Raw genomic sequence first — 16,015 nt, forward strand, 5'->3', positions numbered from 1 at the left:
TCCTACAGCTAGAAATTTCCCAGGCTGGGACCGGGAACAGTGGGCCCACTGAAAAGCTTGTAGAACAAGGCTTCCTGTACAGCACCCAAAGAAGGCTGCACTCTTCACATTCACAAACAGTGAACTCTGAATCTACATAACCTACTGAAGTTTCTTGGGGAAGAGGCTTTAGATAACACAGCCTGGGAGTCACTTTTTTTTTTTTTTTAATGATAATTAAAGGGTAAATTAACCTCCAAGGAAGGTTAGTATTAGTCTTCTCCCCTCAATTTGTGTTCAAGGGAAAGAAGCCCTTTTTCCTATCCTGTGAGGAGTGAAATTTTCATTTGAAAGCACTTTCCTAACTCCTGTATCCATTGAATGCATAGTAACAGAATCGAGGGAAGCACACAGAGTATTCTGGAAGTCTCTGATTAACTATATTTCTTCTATGGATGTCACATGGGTATCTTGCCTGTGTCATATTTTAGACTAGTCTAATCTTCTAGGGTTATTTGCCGGGCTTCTGGTGGTCTGCAAGACTTTTTGCCCCAGAATGGAGAGAAAGAATCATTTGCTCAGATTCTATTACTTTTTTTCTAATGATTCTTTCCTTTTATCCACCAGGATACCCAAAAAGCGAAGCAGTTTCTGCCCTTCCTTCAGCGGGCAGGTCGTTCTGAAGCTGTGGTGGAGTATGTCTTTAGTGGTTCTCGTCTCAAGCTGTATTTGCCAAAGGAAACTTGCCTTATCACCTTCTTGCTTGCGGGTAAGTCTCGTGTGTTCTGTGGCCTGATCATTCTTCCTGGAGCTCAGAAGTCCTACATGGAGGTCACGTGCCCTCCTTTCCCTTGTGTTGTGGACAGAACCTTTAACCCATCTGTTTTCATCTCTAATTGAGATATGAACACAAAATTTGTAAATTTGATCCCTTTGTTACGACAGACCTAGCACTGCCCTCCCCCGTTCTTCATTCCTCCCAACCACAGGATATTTGAGTAGAGTAGCTTAAAAGCAGCTGAAGATGTATCCTCATACAGCCTGTCTGAAGGGAATTCCAGACAAAGAAAAATCTTAATGATGGAATTCTCACAGTGGTTATTTCCCAATTGGGATAGACCACCCCTGCCATGTGAGTCTTGGGCAATCTCCCAGAGGGCTGCCACCCCCTCCCCTCGTGTCTCCCTAGGCAGTGCCCTTTGTCTCTCTTTTATTCTTTTCAGGTGTCATCAGGATCCAAATCCTTTATGAAATCTCAGACATGACATTACCTACACAGACTCCTGCATCTATAGTATTTGTCTTTTGCACTAAGTTTGATACGCTAGGGCAGCCACCTTTTCTTTGCTAACTGAACGTGCACCTTTCTTATCCTATCTTCTCTTCTAGTAGCTTAATATTTCACAAGCCAGCAAGATTCTGTATGAACTGTGCTCTTCGAGCAATTTACATTTATGCATTCAAGGAGCAGACTGCTTTATTTCTTCCCTGATGGCAGATAATAAAGTTATTTATTTCCAGTCAGTACTTCGCAGAGACTGTGGTCTTTGAGAGAAAGTTCATTTTACCTCAACACCCCACACCCCACTTCTGTACACACAAACATACACTCGCTCACAAGGGGCATATTCCACTGTGTCCTCCTGGTGCACGTTTCCTTTTCTGTTGCTACTCTGTTCTCCCAGCACTCCTTCTGCTGGATTCTTGAGCAGAATTTGCCGTGGGGGAAGAGAAATGGGAGCCGTGCTTCCTGTCCCCTGCCAGATTGCCTCAGCCTCCGTTTCCTAGAAGGAACCAATAGTTTCTTCTCTGGATAAGGGCCACCCCCAGGCCCTGACTAAGTGGGTTGTTATGTGAGATAAATCACTCACCAAACACAAGGCCGTGATGCTTGCTGCTGCTGTTGGGCCGCCACTTCTGGCTGAGGCTCACTCTCATACTCTTTAGAAGTTAATTAACACTGCACAGCTCTGCACGCTTTCTGAAGGGACTAATTGAAGTATGACATGAAGCTCGGGGGCAGCTGTAGAAAGGAAGGGCCCAACCAAATCCATATCATACTGGAAGACTGCTCTTGTGAGTTGTAGTACACGGAGGGGTAGTGTGGCAGTGTGTGAGAGAGGCCATTTGTGCCCTTTACTCAAGGTTTCTGGAGCAGAACAGTTTCTTATCAGTGAAGTTTTGTTGTTACAGAGTTTGAAGTATATATTCAGCTTTTCCTTTGGTCTGTACCTACAAAACGAAAGTGTGGAGCTTTATCCCAGAGGTGAACAAGAGAAAAAGTTGTTATTCTTTCTGGGAAACTTGGCCACAGGTCTGTAGGGGAAAGAAAACATTGAAGTTCTGGCTTCTAAACTCAAAACGACCTGAATGGAGTCAGCTCAGAGCTTAGACCTATCCTGGCTGGATTTTTTCTGCAGAACCCTTCTGGTTGTACTTTCTTTCCCATGGAGCATTTGTCTTGCTTGACTGTTCTGGACTGAGGCCACCTTCCAGAAAGGCACTGTTCCGCTGTATATGGATAGTAGAATGTGTGTTGCTTAAGTGTTCACTGGGGCAGTTTCCAGCCCACTGAGGCCCAGACCCAGGCAGCCTGGCCACTCGACTCTGTAGCAGCACTTCCTGTGTGGACTTGGCAGTATTCAAAGCTTAGCAATTCAAAAGGCAGTGCCTGCATTACCTTATATTCTGATAGATTACCGAAGCAAATATATGATAAAATAGAAGCTTTTACATTTTTCTTCTGCCATACTATATGTGGTTATATTCTGCACCTTCTGGTTTCTTTAGAAACCTAGCAAGGATACAGGACAGTGAAAAGTTGTAAGAGCACGCAGACCTCAGTTTGAATCTGCACATGCAGGTGACTTTAGAGGAGGTTTTTACTCTCTTGAAGCCTTAGTTTACACATCAGTTAACCAGAGAGTGTTTCTTGCCTCTTGGGATTTTTGTGAGGGTTTAATAACATGTACAAAGGGTTCAGAACAAGCCTTCCGTAAAGTAGATTATCCCGTAAATATGTTTCCTTCCCCTTCCTCTCACAAAGACTTGGTGAATTCATTCATAACTAGAGCTTTTCTTAACTCTTCAAGTAATGGTATAGTTGTACAGTGCGAGTGCACCTCTGTGCCTCTACTATGGAGACTTTGACCTATCTGTTAATGGAAATAAATCAAGGAAAGGTACTGTTCTAGCCTCCTGCTGAATGAGCAAAAAGCTCACTGGAGGCCACTGGCTTTTCCCTTTGAGTTTAGAGCAAGCAACTTTGCATCCTGGGAAGACATGGTCCTAGATGTGAGGACACTCTAGCGCGAAGACAGACATGCAGACAAACTGCAGTATTGGGCACTAGGTGAGAGAAGTATTTACAAGGCACAAAAGTAATACAGAGGAGGGAATGATTGGTTACTTGGGTGGAGATCAGAGTTTGCCTCCCTGATACCTGATACTTGAGCTGTGTTTTGAAGAACAAATAGAGGAGTTTGCAGTGCTGGGACAGGAGGGGCAAAGGAGGAAGAGAGAAACCTTCTAAATAGAAGTTAACAGCATGTACGAAGGTGTAGAGGTTTGATACACCCCGGTGTGTCAGACAGCTGTGGCCCTTTTGGTATTGGTGGAGTATAAAGAGTGAGAGGTTCAAGTGGGATGAGGCCGCACATGCAGACAGGGTATACTGTGGACCCTCAGAGTCACCAGCAGATTGAGCAAGAGAGCAATATGCTCACACCTGTGTTAAAGGAAGTTTACGTTGATGAATACATGGGAGTAAATGAGGTTGGAGGCCGGGAAAACCATTAAGAAGCAAGAGGGATAGAGGCCTAAAGTCTGGCAGTGAAGAAGAGGCGAATTGAAATAATATTTAAGAGAAAGAACTTGGTAATTCAGGAAAAATCCAAATGGATTTTCTTTGGTCAGAAATGGGGGTGACATTGAGTGTAGGAGGAAAGTACCTTGTGCAAGGCTTGAGTGTTTGGGCAGACTGGGATGCCCGTCAGCATGGGCAGCACAAAAGTAAGAACAGATTTTAGGAACAAATAATTGGTGGTCAGAGGATTAGGTAGAGAATCCTGGGAGTAATGTTCAGGAAGCCAGGAAAGGAAAGAATTCCAGGGAGTCAGCAGTTTCAGATTATACCTAAAATATCAAGTCCGTTAAAACTTTGAAGCAATTTTATACTGTTTATCAATTAGTAAGTCACAGATGACCTTTGTCGGTGCGATTTCATCAGACTTGATTCAGCTAAAGGCAGATTACAGGCGATTAGGGTGTAAATGTGGGAAATGAGGAACAAAATCAAAAATAGAGTGCTCATTACAAAATTCTCACAGAAAAGCAAAAGGAATGCATAAAAATGAAACCTAAAGGGTCACAGTAACAATCTAAGGATGTCAGCAACTTGACTACTTTTATAACCATAATGTTCTCAAGACTGGAACAGAACCTGGCTTGTAAATGGAAAAGCTATTCAGTATATCTATTGTTTTCTTTCCTTTTTTTTTTTTTTTAATGTTTATTATTTATTTTGAGAGGGACAGGGAGAGAAGTGGACAGAGGTTCTGAAGCAGGCTGTGTGATGTCAGCCCAGAGCCCGATGTGGGGCTTGAACTCATGAACTGTGAGATCATGACCTGAGACAAAGCTGGACGCTTAACCGACTGAGCCACCCAGGTGCCCCTCCCCCTCATTTTCATAGTACCAATTACAGAAGGTAAAACTTAACAAAATCTTGGCAAATGAGATTATGAAAAACATGGAGTGAGAAAATATAGGAGCATGAGATGCACTGGTCTGAATTCCGAGAAGAAATGAAGAAAGGCTGCAAGGAAATGATTGGCAGAGCAGTGACCTAATGGAGACTGAAGGAACAAGATGGATAGAGAACAGGGAGGAGGGATTGTCCTTAGAGGAGGGGTCTCTTGGTCGCCTAAGACCCACTGAACGTGGGTGTAGACACAGACGCAACATTCACATTGTGGGGCAGTTCACCTGGACGGTGAACCTCATTGCACGGCTTTGCAGGTGTCTGTGGGATGTGCCCTACATCATGGAAAGACAGCTTTCTGCTGGAAACGATGTCTCTCTGCAGCCAAGAGGGAGTTTGGGCTATGATTCTCAAGGGGAAAGTCAAGGGAATTGTTCAGCAGTCCCATATGTGCTGCTCTCATTAATCCCAGCCTTTCAGAGAGCCCTCTGGACTTCAAGGTAGGCTGGACACTTTCCATTTTTATGTGGCCTTTTTTGGGCAGACGGCCCCACAGCTTGATAGGGAGTGGCATTTGGCCCGAGCCAGCTGGCCTCTCTGTCACGGTTCCTGCACCCCTGTATGTGGAATGGTTGCTTGGTCAGATGGGATAGCAGGTGGGGCTGGGCAGAGTCAGCTGTAGCTAACAGGTCAGTGCCTCCCGAAAGCTCTCGCCCTTTAGTCCTCTGAGCACCTGGCTTAAGTTTGGTCAGTGAGCAGGTGACCTCACACCATCAGAATGGAGACTGTTCACGGTCCCTCTCCTTGCTGCTGTGGCCTCCTCCTATGCATGCTTAATCCATTCACGGAGGCGGTAACAGTCAGGTCTTGTCCTGAGTTCACAGGGAAGCTAGGGTGCCCGGGTACCCTGCATTTGTTTAAAAGCATCCTTTTTCCTGTCCAGCGTTTAGTGCCCCCCGTGCTCTTCCTTCCATTAGAACAAAAGCAGTTTACCCCCACTCTGGTTTTCATTTCCTTTCACTTGTCATGGGTTTCGCATTTTAGTTTTCCTGTCTAAAGGGATACTGAGGCGCACATATTTGCAAATCACTTAGCCTTTGATTCACATTTTTATTTAATGGCACCAGTGGACATGGAGGGTGTGTCATATTGCTATGACCTTCATAGTACATCTCCACATTTTGAATGCTTTCTTAGCCCTGGAGTATCTGGGTCATGCTAAAGGCATAGTTCAGGCAGTAGTCCTGTTGGCTAAGCAGATCAGGCATCAAGCTAGTGCCTGTAAACCAAATGCCTGAATTATAAGAGAATAATAATTTGAGGTTTCAGTGCAAAGTAATCTAAGTAGTCTTATATCAGGTATTTGGTGTCTTCTGCTAACTCACTGCGCTCACGCCATTTGCATTTCCTTGTTCCTCACGGTAGGACAGCACTATGTATGACAAATTGTGGACTAGGGCAGGTTTGGAGGGTGGAGGCGTGGATGACAGTCATCTTGGTTGGAACTCACAGTACAAATCACCTAGAAGGTAGCAGCCACCTGGCAGGGGGTTCCCATGTAGATCACAGCAGGTGACTTTTAATTAACCAGTTACCTAGTCATATGAAACAAGACTAGAAAATGAGACTTCCCTTTGCCTGCCCTTTAGCATTTTTCAATTTCTCTCTCTCTCTCTCTCTCTCATTACAACTTCCCACTGCAGTTGCATTATAACAAGGAAAGCAGTGAGAAAAAAGGTTCTAGGTATCTAGAGTTTGATAAATTTTGATATGCATGGTGGGTGAGCTAAAGGTTCGACTGTGTGTCCTTCCACCCTGAATGTCTTTGAGTAAAGTATCTCATGTCCTTTGTTTTTAACGCCTCTTCTCCAACCAATCCAAATAGGAGTAGCAACTTCCTGTTTCTCAGTAGACAGAAACTTCTAATGAGAGAGGAAAGGGAAGGTGAACAGGAATATCATCCCCATCTCCTGGCCCCAGGAATGGTGTATCCCCATTGATTACCAGTGCCTCACCAAATTACACAATTAAAGCCAATGTATGTTTAAGTGAGAAATCCCATTCTGCTATCACAGAGGTGCTAATGAATCAGACTGTTATGTGGTTGTGTTTGCTGGGCTTCTATCCTTAATTAAGCAATTACAGGGTCTGCTGATACTTATGAATTCCTTTCAGATGCTTTAATTGAATTGCAGCTTAATGGGTATTTGTAAAGTGGGGTATCCTCTCTCTTGGGACTTGCCAGTTTGATTCTGTCTCCACCACCTACTTGCTTGCACTTGGGTCCCATTACCGGAAATGGGCAGCTTAACATGCCCATTTCTGGAGCTGTTCTAGTTCTTCTCTTTTAAAGATACCATTCTATGAATTTTTTGAATTAATGTTCATGTCAGGATGTCCTGGAAGGTCACTCGTTAGGAAAACATGAGCACGATAAACGGGTTGGGGGAGCCTTTTTTAATGAGGCCAAGATTTTGCAAGCCCACTGTAAGAAAATGCAGTCTTTGATAGGTAGATTGTGGGTGATGCATAAATTAATATGACAGTTTCTGCTTCCTTGAATAGCTTCTATTCTATTAGCATCGACAGCTATATGAAAGACTTGAACAAGGAAAAATAAAAAGGCGTTGTGAAAAGTATAGGCAACATACCAGGAGAGTGCAGAGGGAAAGTACAGTTGGGGAATGGCAAAGACTTCACAAGGGAGGTGGCATTTGAGCATCCAAGATCCGGTACATTTCTTTTGGCAAGCTAGGTGTGATTCATCTAGGCAAAACAACTTAGCCCATATCATTAGTTCTCAGGAAGAATAGCCTGAAAGAAGTGGATGTCCTCATCAATCATTTTTCTCTCTGCTTTTGTATAGGCGCATAAGCTTCCTTCACTGCTCCCCTGCCATTGAGCACTCAGCGAGTGCTCTGCCCTCCTCTGCCAGTCTTCGCATGTATACCATACCACCACCCCTGGTCACATCACGTGGATGAAAGTGCAGGCCTACAAAGATAGCCTGATTACTTCCCATCTTTAGATCACGAATCATCCCCAGAATGAGCCTTATCATGTTTGTGGGTCATTCAATGGCATGGCCATTTAATAATTTATTTCCATTGGGCCCTGTGCTAGGGATTTAGAAATCTACAAATTCCAGACTTCAAGCAAAGCAGTTGTATCTGCTGAAGTAAAGAATGTATAGGCATGAAGAAAAAAAAATACATGTTTAAGAAGGCTAAGAGTAGGAGAAACGCACATTAAAAACCATACAAATGAAAACCGCTCCTGACTTTCATAGAATAATCATGTAAGTTGTGGTACCGTCAGGAAGGCCAAGGCAGTCCTTGTTTACATCTGGGGAGGGGTGGAGCTGAGTGCTGGTCCAGTGCAGGGCAGGGCAGGCCTAGAGTAGGGTACTCCATCCCAGGACCACCCTTTTAGGAAGGATGTCAGCCGACTGCAGAAGGATCGGAGGAGAGTGACCAGGGTGGCAAGAGACCTAACAATGCCAGGACCTGAGGACTCGTAGTAGATAGCAGAGGAGACTCCCAGGACGGAATGGCTATCTCCGGGTCCAAAGGCAGAGATTCAGTGTGTTCAGTAGCCATTTCTTTCTTTCTTTCTTTCCTTCTTTTTTTTTTTTTTGAGTCAGAGTAACAAACAAAGACGTCAATAAAAATGAGATTTGTTCAGCATGGTGTAATGGCAGTCACAGACCTTGGAGCTACAACACTTAAAGACGAATTCTTGCTCTGCTCTCCTGCTTCCTGGTTAATTATTTCCATCAGAGTGGTCTGCTTATCTTAGTGTGATGCCGGGACCTAGAGGTGAGGGAGACGGCGAGGCCCACATGGCAGTTCTATGCCAGCCTGTCTAGAGACCTGCAGCTGAAGGGAAGCACATTAGCAGTGTACAACCTTCTGTGGAACCTAGCAGACGGCTGAGGGTGGCGCAGCCTCCTAATTGGGATGCTTAGCCCTCACCCTCTCAGTTGGGTTTTCTGTGCCAGGAAGAGAAAGATGTTGATTTATCCTCAGCTGTTGTGGGATGGGCTCATTCACTCCCCCTGGATGGATGGGTCAGCATTAAGGGAAGAGAATCCTTTCCTCCCAAATTCTCAGACTTCTGTCATCTACTGTTGCTTTTTACTCTTGATGCTTTTGAGTTTAAATAATAGTTGAGACAAGAGAAAAAATATCACAGATGGGAATTGGGCCGATCACGTGCAGAGCTAATAAGAGCCAGTAGAGTGGTATGAAAGGGTCAGACCTGGGAGCTTTTCCTTCAGGGTTCCTTTTCTGTTCCTTCTCCTCTCCTCTTACTTGACTGTTCTTTCTGAGTCGGTTACAGGTTATCTAGGCTGCCTTGCACATGGTGGGCATGGTACGGAGGGAATGGGAAGCTCACAAAATCAGATTATTGCTCTCTGCTAGAGTGTTTCCAGTCCCAGCACCTGTCTCTGGTTGTGCCCAGATACCTCCTTGTGGCTTTCCCAGAAAAATACATTTCAGTGTGGGTTTTTCATTGTCATCTTGTCAGCCTATCGGCATTTGCCAGCAACCATTTAGTAGTAGTGGTGGCAAGGAGCAACAGCCACGATTGGGCTACTCTCCACTACCCCTGCCCTGTGGGGTGTTTATTTGGCCAGCCTAATAGTAGAAAATGGCAGGACCTGGGTGCAGGAGAGGGAGTATAAATGGTGTGGTAATTTGAAATTAAAGGGAAATGCTTTGAAATCCAGTAATGGGCAGCCCCAGGGTGAACAGTGCACACTGCCTATAAGACTTCATCCTGGTTGCCATGGGAACCACCTCTCTCATCCCCTTTTCAAACAGAGCGATGACTGGGTTTAAAAAAAAATAGTTCCTCATCATGAATAACTATCTTTGCCCCCAAACCCTAGGTCATTGCTCACCTTGGATTCCTTTTAACAAGTTTTCCTGAGGCTTCCCCAACCTGGTGGGCCCTCTGGTGCCACTCTGTGCCTGGCCCTTTGTATGAATTTGAATGAATGGCACCACTATGGGAATTAGAACACACTAGGTGCCTAGTGTGGGTAGCTGGCCCAAGCACACCCTCCTGTTGCCCCTAAGTGGACGCCACAGGTGTTTACTCAAGGAACCGGATAGAACCACTGGCCATATGGTGCATGTCCTTAGGCCTCAGGTGTGTGGGGCTCCAAGGAAGCCCACAGGTCTGCAGTAATCTCGGTGCCATGCGATTGGTCCTAGATCCTGATGTAGGGCTACCAAGCACAGAACTTGTGGGAGCAAGAACAATTCACAGAAGTTCCTTTCATATCTGAAAGGCATCTGAGACACAACTGCATTCTCTGTCGTGTTCTTTCACCATTTGCACTTTTTCCCACTTAAGTAAATTACGATGTTAATCCAGACTTGTTACATTTGGTCTTGTGTGTGTATATGTGTATGTTTTGTTTTGCTCTTCTTTAACCACCCTTTGCCTAGGATAAAGTAAATGAAGTCTCCATCTCTCTTTGATAGCCTTTGAGTCCTGGACATATGGCTTCCTTCACGGTTGGCTTATAGGCTTCCGAGTGGGCTCTGGAGAAACTTTGTTTAAGCTTTCTGGATTCCCTGTAGTTTTTCCTCATTATATCTGTGCTTTACAGTAGTAGTCCTGACTAAACCCTAGTAACTCCCGTGCTTACCTTCACTATATGTAGGAAGTTCCTTAAATTGACTACTTAGTCTACAATGGGTAGAGAAGTTCCCATTTCCCTGCCCTGGTGTGCCTCCATCTCCTGAGCTTGTACATCTGCTAGTGATTTTTCTAGGGTTAATTTGGGTGTTTTTATTTTTAAATTGGAACATGGTGTCTGTCTCTTCTCTGTGTGTGTTTTGGATGCAGCCCCTGTGCTAGGCATGCGGTTATTAACTCCACTGATACACCAGTTCGCTCATTAGCATTTGCATTTTAAATTACAAGCTAGAGCAGACGACATTTATGCTATATTTGTACCATTGCCTTCTTCATGAATGATGTCGTATGTGCAGGGAATTCAGAAATAACTCTTCTAGGGCCCTGATGTATTTTAGTCTCTCTTTCAGCTATTTCTTTTTCCCTCTTGATTCTCATTGTTTGATAGGGATTTTTTTTTTATTCTGTTCCAAGTTTAGACCTGTTTGTGAGTGCTACTGATTGGGAAGTGATAATGACAACCCAGCCCTTTGCATCAAAATAGGCATATTGCGTAGAGTGGCCACCTTTCCCTTTCACATTGTGCTCCTGGTAAGCAGTGCGCTTTGATTGGAAAGGAGGGAATTTTCTCCTCCATAGTTTGGTAGGTGGGAAGACATGGTAAAGGACACTTGCTCTTGCTTGTATTCATGCTCAGATCCCTCTTTATTATAGTTGATTAGTCAGTGGTTATTTATTAAACCTATCATTGCATGGTGCTACATGGGGAAAAAGGGAAACTATGCCTTCAAGGAGCTGATTTTTGACAAGAAGCACATTTAGATTGCACTAAGGACAGCACATACTTTAATAGTACAAGAGCAGGTTAGAGGTGGCGTTCTTAAGTGAAAGTTCAATCCTCTTGGGGGAACTATTGCTGTTGGTACATGGTGACCTCATCACCTCCAGCACAACGAGCAAATCAGAAATCCCCAGCCATGGATTGTGGACCTGGGAGTGGAGCCTTCCTAGGCTTAGATGTGCCCCACATCAGCCTAAGCTAGTGTTTGGCTAGTTTCTGGAAGCAGATTAGGGGCAGAGCTCTGGTAGATAGGTCTATGTTCATGCCATCGTGCTGTTTCTGTGTTCTTCAAGTTTGGTTCTCCTGAGTTCTGTCACAGGGACCCTTCCATTTGGTGAAATCTAACTTTTAAAACATCATGAAAAATCCTAGGAAGTCATATAGGAAGTTGTGCATTCTAGGTAAGCAAGCAAAACTTATCCAACTGATATAAAAAATTTCTGTCCCCTCACCCCTCCCACCCTCCTTCTCACTAAAGACCTTCTCTCATGTAGTCCTCATTCTGCAGATTTAGCTGCTGGAATAACCAAAACACAAAGAGATGCATTTGAAGCTCGTGAACCAAGTACAGATGTGTTAGTTTAGAACCTGATCCCACTAAGGTGTGTCATTGCCACACATGGCATTTCATACAATAATAAAAGACATTACATAGTAATGTGTTTTTATTTTATTTTTATTTTAAATGTTTATTTCTGAGAGAGAGGGAGATACAGCATGAGCAGGGGAGGGGCACAGAGAGAGGGAGACACAGAATCCAAAGAAGACTCTAGCCTCTGAGCTGTCAGCACAGAGCCTGACACGGGGCTCTAACTCAAAGATCGCGAGATCATGACCTGAGCCAATGTTGGATACTCAACCGACTGAGCCACCCAGGTACCCCACGTGGAAATGACATTTTAAGCCTACTCTCATGTTGACCCATTTCATCTTATGAGATCAGCCTCATGGTAAACCCTGCTACATCACATTCACTCCTTATTCCCTTAGCAAATAGAGTTACCCTATGAAGGAGTCCTTAGTAACTTTTTTCCAGCTCCAAATCGTACTCCACATTTGATACAGCTCTGTATATTTTTCTTGATTCTGTTAGTAAGCCTTGTAATAAATTCTGACCTGGAAATCTGCTGATTCAGTGTTCTCCAGGAACCTCACACCGTGCACTCCAGACATTGCAATCAGACCTCCAAATGGGCTCTGTTTTGTGAGGGCCCCAGAGTCCTGTGAGGGGGGCTTCCGTTTAAACATGTAAGAGTTCAGGGACAGTTCTCTCTCACAACTTTACACTAGTTCCTTTCCCAAAAACCAAAGCTCTGTGAAGTCCTTTGGGAAAGCTCATGGACGAGACAATATTAACAAAGAATTCTTACCCACTCTGTATTCCTTTTCTTTTTTTTTTTTTTTAAATATTTTTATTTATTTCTAGGAGAGAGAGAGAGAGACAGCATGAGCAGGGGAGGGTCAGAGAGGGAGATACAGACTCCGAAATAGGCTCCAGGCTCTGAGCTGGCAGTCAGCACAGAGCCTGACGCGGGGCTCGAACCCACGAACCGCGAGATCATGACCTAAGCGAAAGTCAGACGCTTAACCGACTAAGCCACCCAGGCGCCACTGTATTCCTTTTCATGCATGGAGCTGGTCCCTGTTCAGCACATTCATTGTTTGCTGTGTACTTTAGTGGCTCCTGTGAGCTCTGGACTCCATGGGCCTTTGCGCCTCAGTGTTTTCTTCTAGCCTGTAGCTTCTTTTGGTCTCTGTGCCTTTTACCTGGCAAAACTGTTCTCCATGAACGAAGCTGGGCCTAACGGGGTGTGCACAGATAGCCTGGAGGAGACGTGGGGTCTCTGGAGACCTGAGAGTGGTAAGGCTGGAGCCACCTGTGCAGTCAGATGACGCTGCATTTGGTTGTTGGTGGCAGGCATCTAGAGGGCATTCGGAGTAGCGTTCTTTTGGTAGCATTTGTAAATGCTACTTAGTGGTGCTGATAGAAGCAGTTGAGACAAACCACTCACTAAAGAACCGAGGAATCCCACACACTGTCTTTCGTGTTTTCATTGCAGGCATTATCCAGGTGAAGGGCTGATTGCTGCCAGTCACTCCCCATCCCGCTGAGCTGGCGCTCCCGAGGGGAGGGCCGGGGCTGCCTGCGTTCCCCGAGCTGCCCAGCCATCCATCCCTCTCACACTTCTCTGCACCTTCCTCCACTCCGTCGTTGGCTTCTGACAGAAACCTTGAATTAAGTGGGCTAGGAATAAACTGCTTGAATGCGTTTGTGCAAGATAGCTTCTCTCACCAGCTATCTGAAGTGCTTTTTGAAATACATGGGAGCCCTTTGTAAGCTGTTTTATAAGCTGTGAAGTCCATTGTTGCTGCTCTCTGCAGCCAGAGTGTCTCTAACCTAAGTAATGTCGACTTGGCTCTGGTCCAGGGCTTGGTATTAGAAACTCGCGTAAGCAGCAAAGCCGCCCACCAGAGTCACTAGCAGCTGTTGCAGGTTGGAGGATTTGCAGAAATTGAGATTGCTGTTCCCAGATATTGGCACTTGCGTGGTGATGAATAACCGAGTCTGTGCGAGGGGACTCTGTATGCTTTCCTTCGGACTTTTCTTCTCAGCCATCTATTGTGGCGCCTGCTCAATGGCTCCATTGTGGAGGAGGGCGGCTGAATGAAGGGGTGAGTGGCCTGCCTCTGCCGCCATTCCCTCCCTCCATTGGCCTAAACGGAGACATTAATAATAGCTCTTTGATCCCCTGAGCTGGTTCTTGGGGCAGGAATTTTCGTGGCACCATAGCACAGATGCCAGGGGCTAAGAATCTAACCTCCAGAGGGTAGAGAAATGAACTTCACCTGAAAGAGTGTGATGTAAACTTCGTTTGGATTACTCTGGTGTCCTTTTGCCTTAACCCGCCTTTCTGGGCTAGAATAGCCAGGGAGGTAAGACCAAAGACCAGAAGTTTATTGTGATGAAGTCGTTAATGGCTAGTGTGTTTATTTCTGATATGATTGCCCAACAGTGAAATTTTTAGAGGGTGATGCCACTTTGTCTAATTTCTTCTTATCCCATGTACTTATGCATATTTATATATGCATATGCTAAAACCAGTGTTAGAATGTCATCTTCGTAGAGATTAAACTGCAAAAAAAAAATCAGCATGAAAGGCCTCTATAAGAGACCTCTACCCTCCCAACTTCCAGTCTCCCTCTCATGTCACCTTTTTATTTGCTTTATAGCACTTGCCGTTATCTGGAACTAGTGGTTCATTCGCTTGCTTTTTTTTGTTGACTCACTGCCTCACCAGAATGCAAGATACTTGAGGGCAGGACCTTGTCTGACCTTACAGCTGTTGAATCCCTGTAACAGCCCCTAAAACCGTGCCTGACCCACAGGTAGCATTCAGTAGACAGTTCTTGGATGAATGGATGAACAAACACTGAAGTTTCTGGGCTAATACTTAGCTTATTTTAAAATTCAGAAAACAAAAATACCTTTGTTCCCTTAGACAGTGAGCCACAGCAGCCCTAAAATAGCAAACAGAGCACCAAACTAGATGTCTGTTTAGAGAACTAGATTAAGACGTAGAACTATCCCCACGGTCCCACAGCTTCTCTGGGCCTTGGGATTTTTCTTTGAGTTGAGGGAATGGATTATGTTGCTCTAGGGTTCATTGCAGGTCTGAATTGCTAACAATAGCTTTAACTTAATGGATGTTGATGCTGTGGATTAACTCAATTAATCCTTACCACAGCCATATTTGGTGGATATCATTACCATCCCCATTTCATAAATGAGAAACTGAGGCCTAGAGCAGTTCATTACCTTGCTAAGTGAGCAGTGCACATTTTCTGGATCATGTTGTAGATGTTGTCGTTTAGAATGCTGTGCCTGAGTTGACATTGAACATACTGTTCCCAAGGTCTTAACCTCTTCTGTTTCTCCAGTCTTCCCTCCTTTTATTGCATCTGCCTATGTTCCCTTGTTGGGGGTGACCCAAAAAAAGATTAAGGGGACATTGGTAGTGGCCCTCTTCAGAAAATGTAGTAATGAGGTTATGAGATTTTCATTGTTTTGGAGTTTGAATTTGTTTTCTGGTCCTCCGGATGACACCAATAGCACCCCATCTGAGATGAGAGCACGGCTGGGATGTGTGATTGAGGAGCAGGCAGGTCAGACCTGTGGGATGGGTTTGTGAGCTGGGGCATTTATGGACAAATTAAACTTTAGCCCTGAGTAAGCAAAGTCCTAAGCCAGTTATTACTGCTCTGGCACTTCTAATGGATCCTATGCAACCCTTATAAATTATTCAGCTGCTTTCCTAATGAAGCCTGGTCCTGGTGGTACTTAAGCATAGCTTAGAACAGGTTAGAGGGAGAGAATATTTGCTGACCATCCGGGAATCCTTTGTAACTTGGAGATAAAAAGGTTAAATGGACTACCTTGAATAGTAGAGTTTTGAGAGAGAGATAATATATGAAACTGGTGTTGAAATGTTAACATTGTAGACTAACAAAAGGCTTTCCTCTAAGGAAATGCCCACTCAGGTTCCCTAGACTTACCTGATGCACCCCTCACAGTGTCATGACTCTGGTGATTCAGTGCCCCAGTATGTCCAACGTTTAAGCATCAGAAGTTGTTGGGATTCAAAATAATAATAATAATTCCTATAACTTAATTTTGGCATAATTTCAAATTTGTAGAAAAATTAGCCAGTAGTACAGAGATCTTCCATTTACTTTTATATATTGCCCCATTTGCTATCAGTGTATTTTTAGAATCAGAAGTTTTTTGCCAGGTTGCCTCTCCTATCTGTTAAGTAGCATAAAATAATTGCTTCCATTCCATA

General features: G+C 44.5%; 1 protein-coding gene across 1 annotated transcript in view; it reads left to right on the forward strand.

The window, feature by feature from the left end:
• The window catches only part of SND1 (staphylococcal nuclease and tudor domain containing 1), a 409,429-nt gene that overhangs the window by 257,423 nt on the left and 135,991 nt on the right, over nt 1-16,015 (forward strand). The window contains exon 15 of the mRNA XM_039243180.1: nt 607-748. Coding sequence (XP_039099111.1) covers nt 607-748 — 142 coding nt within the window. The remainder of the gene's footprint in view (nt 1-606; nt 749-16,015) is intronic.

This window comes from Hyaena hyaena, unplaced genomic scaffold (assembly GCF_003009895.1).
Source record: "Hyaena hyaena isolate Hyena2069 unplaced genomic scaffold, ASM300989v1 scaffold_8, whole genome shotgun sequence".
In the NCBI taxonomy this organism is placed as follows: Eukaryota; Metazoa; Chordata; class Mammalia; order Carnivora; family Hyaenidae; genus Hyaena; species Hyaena hyaena.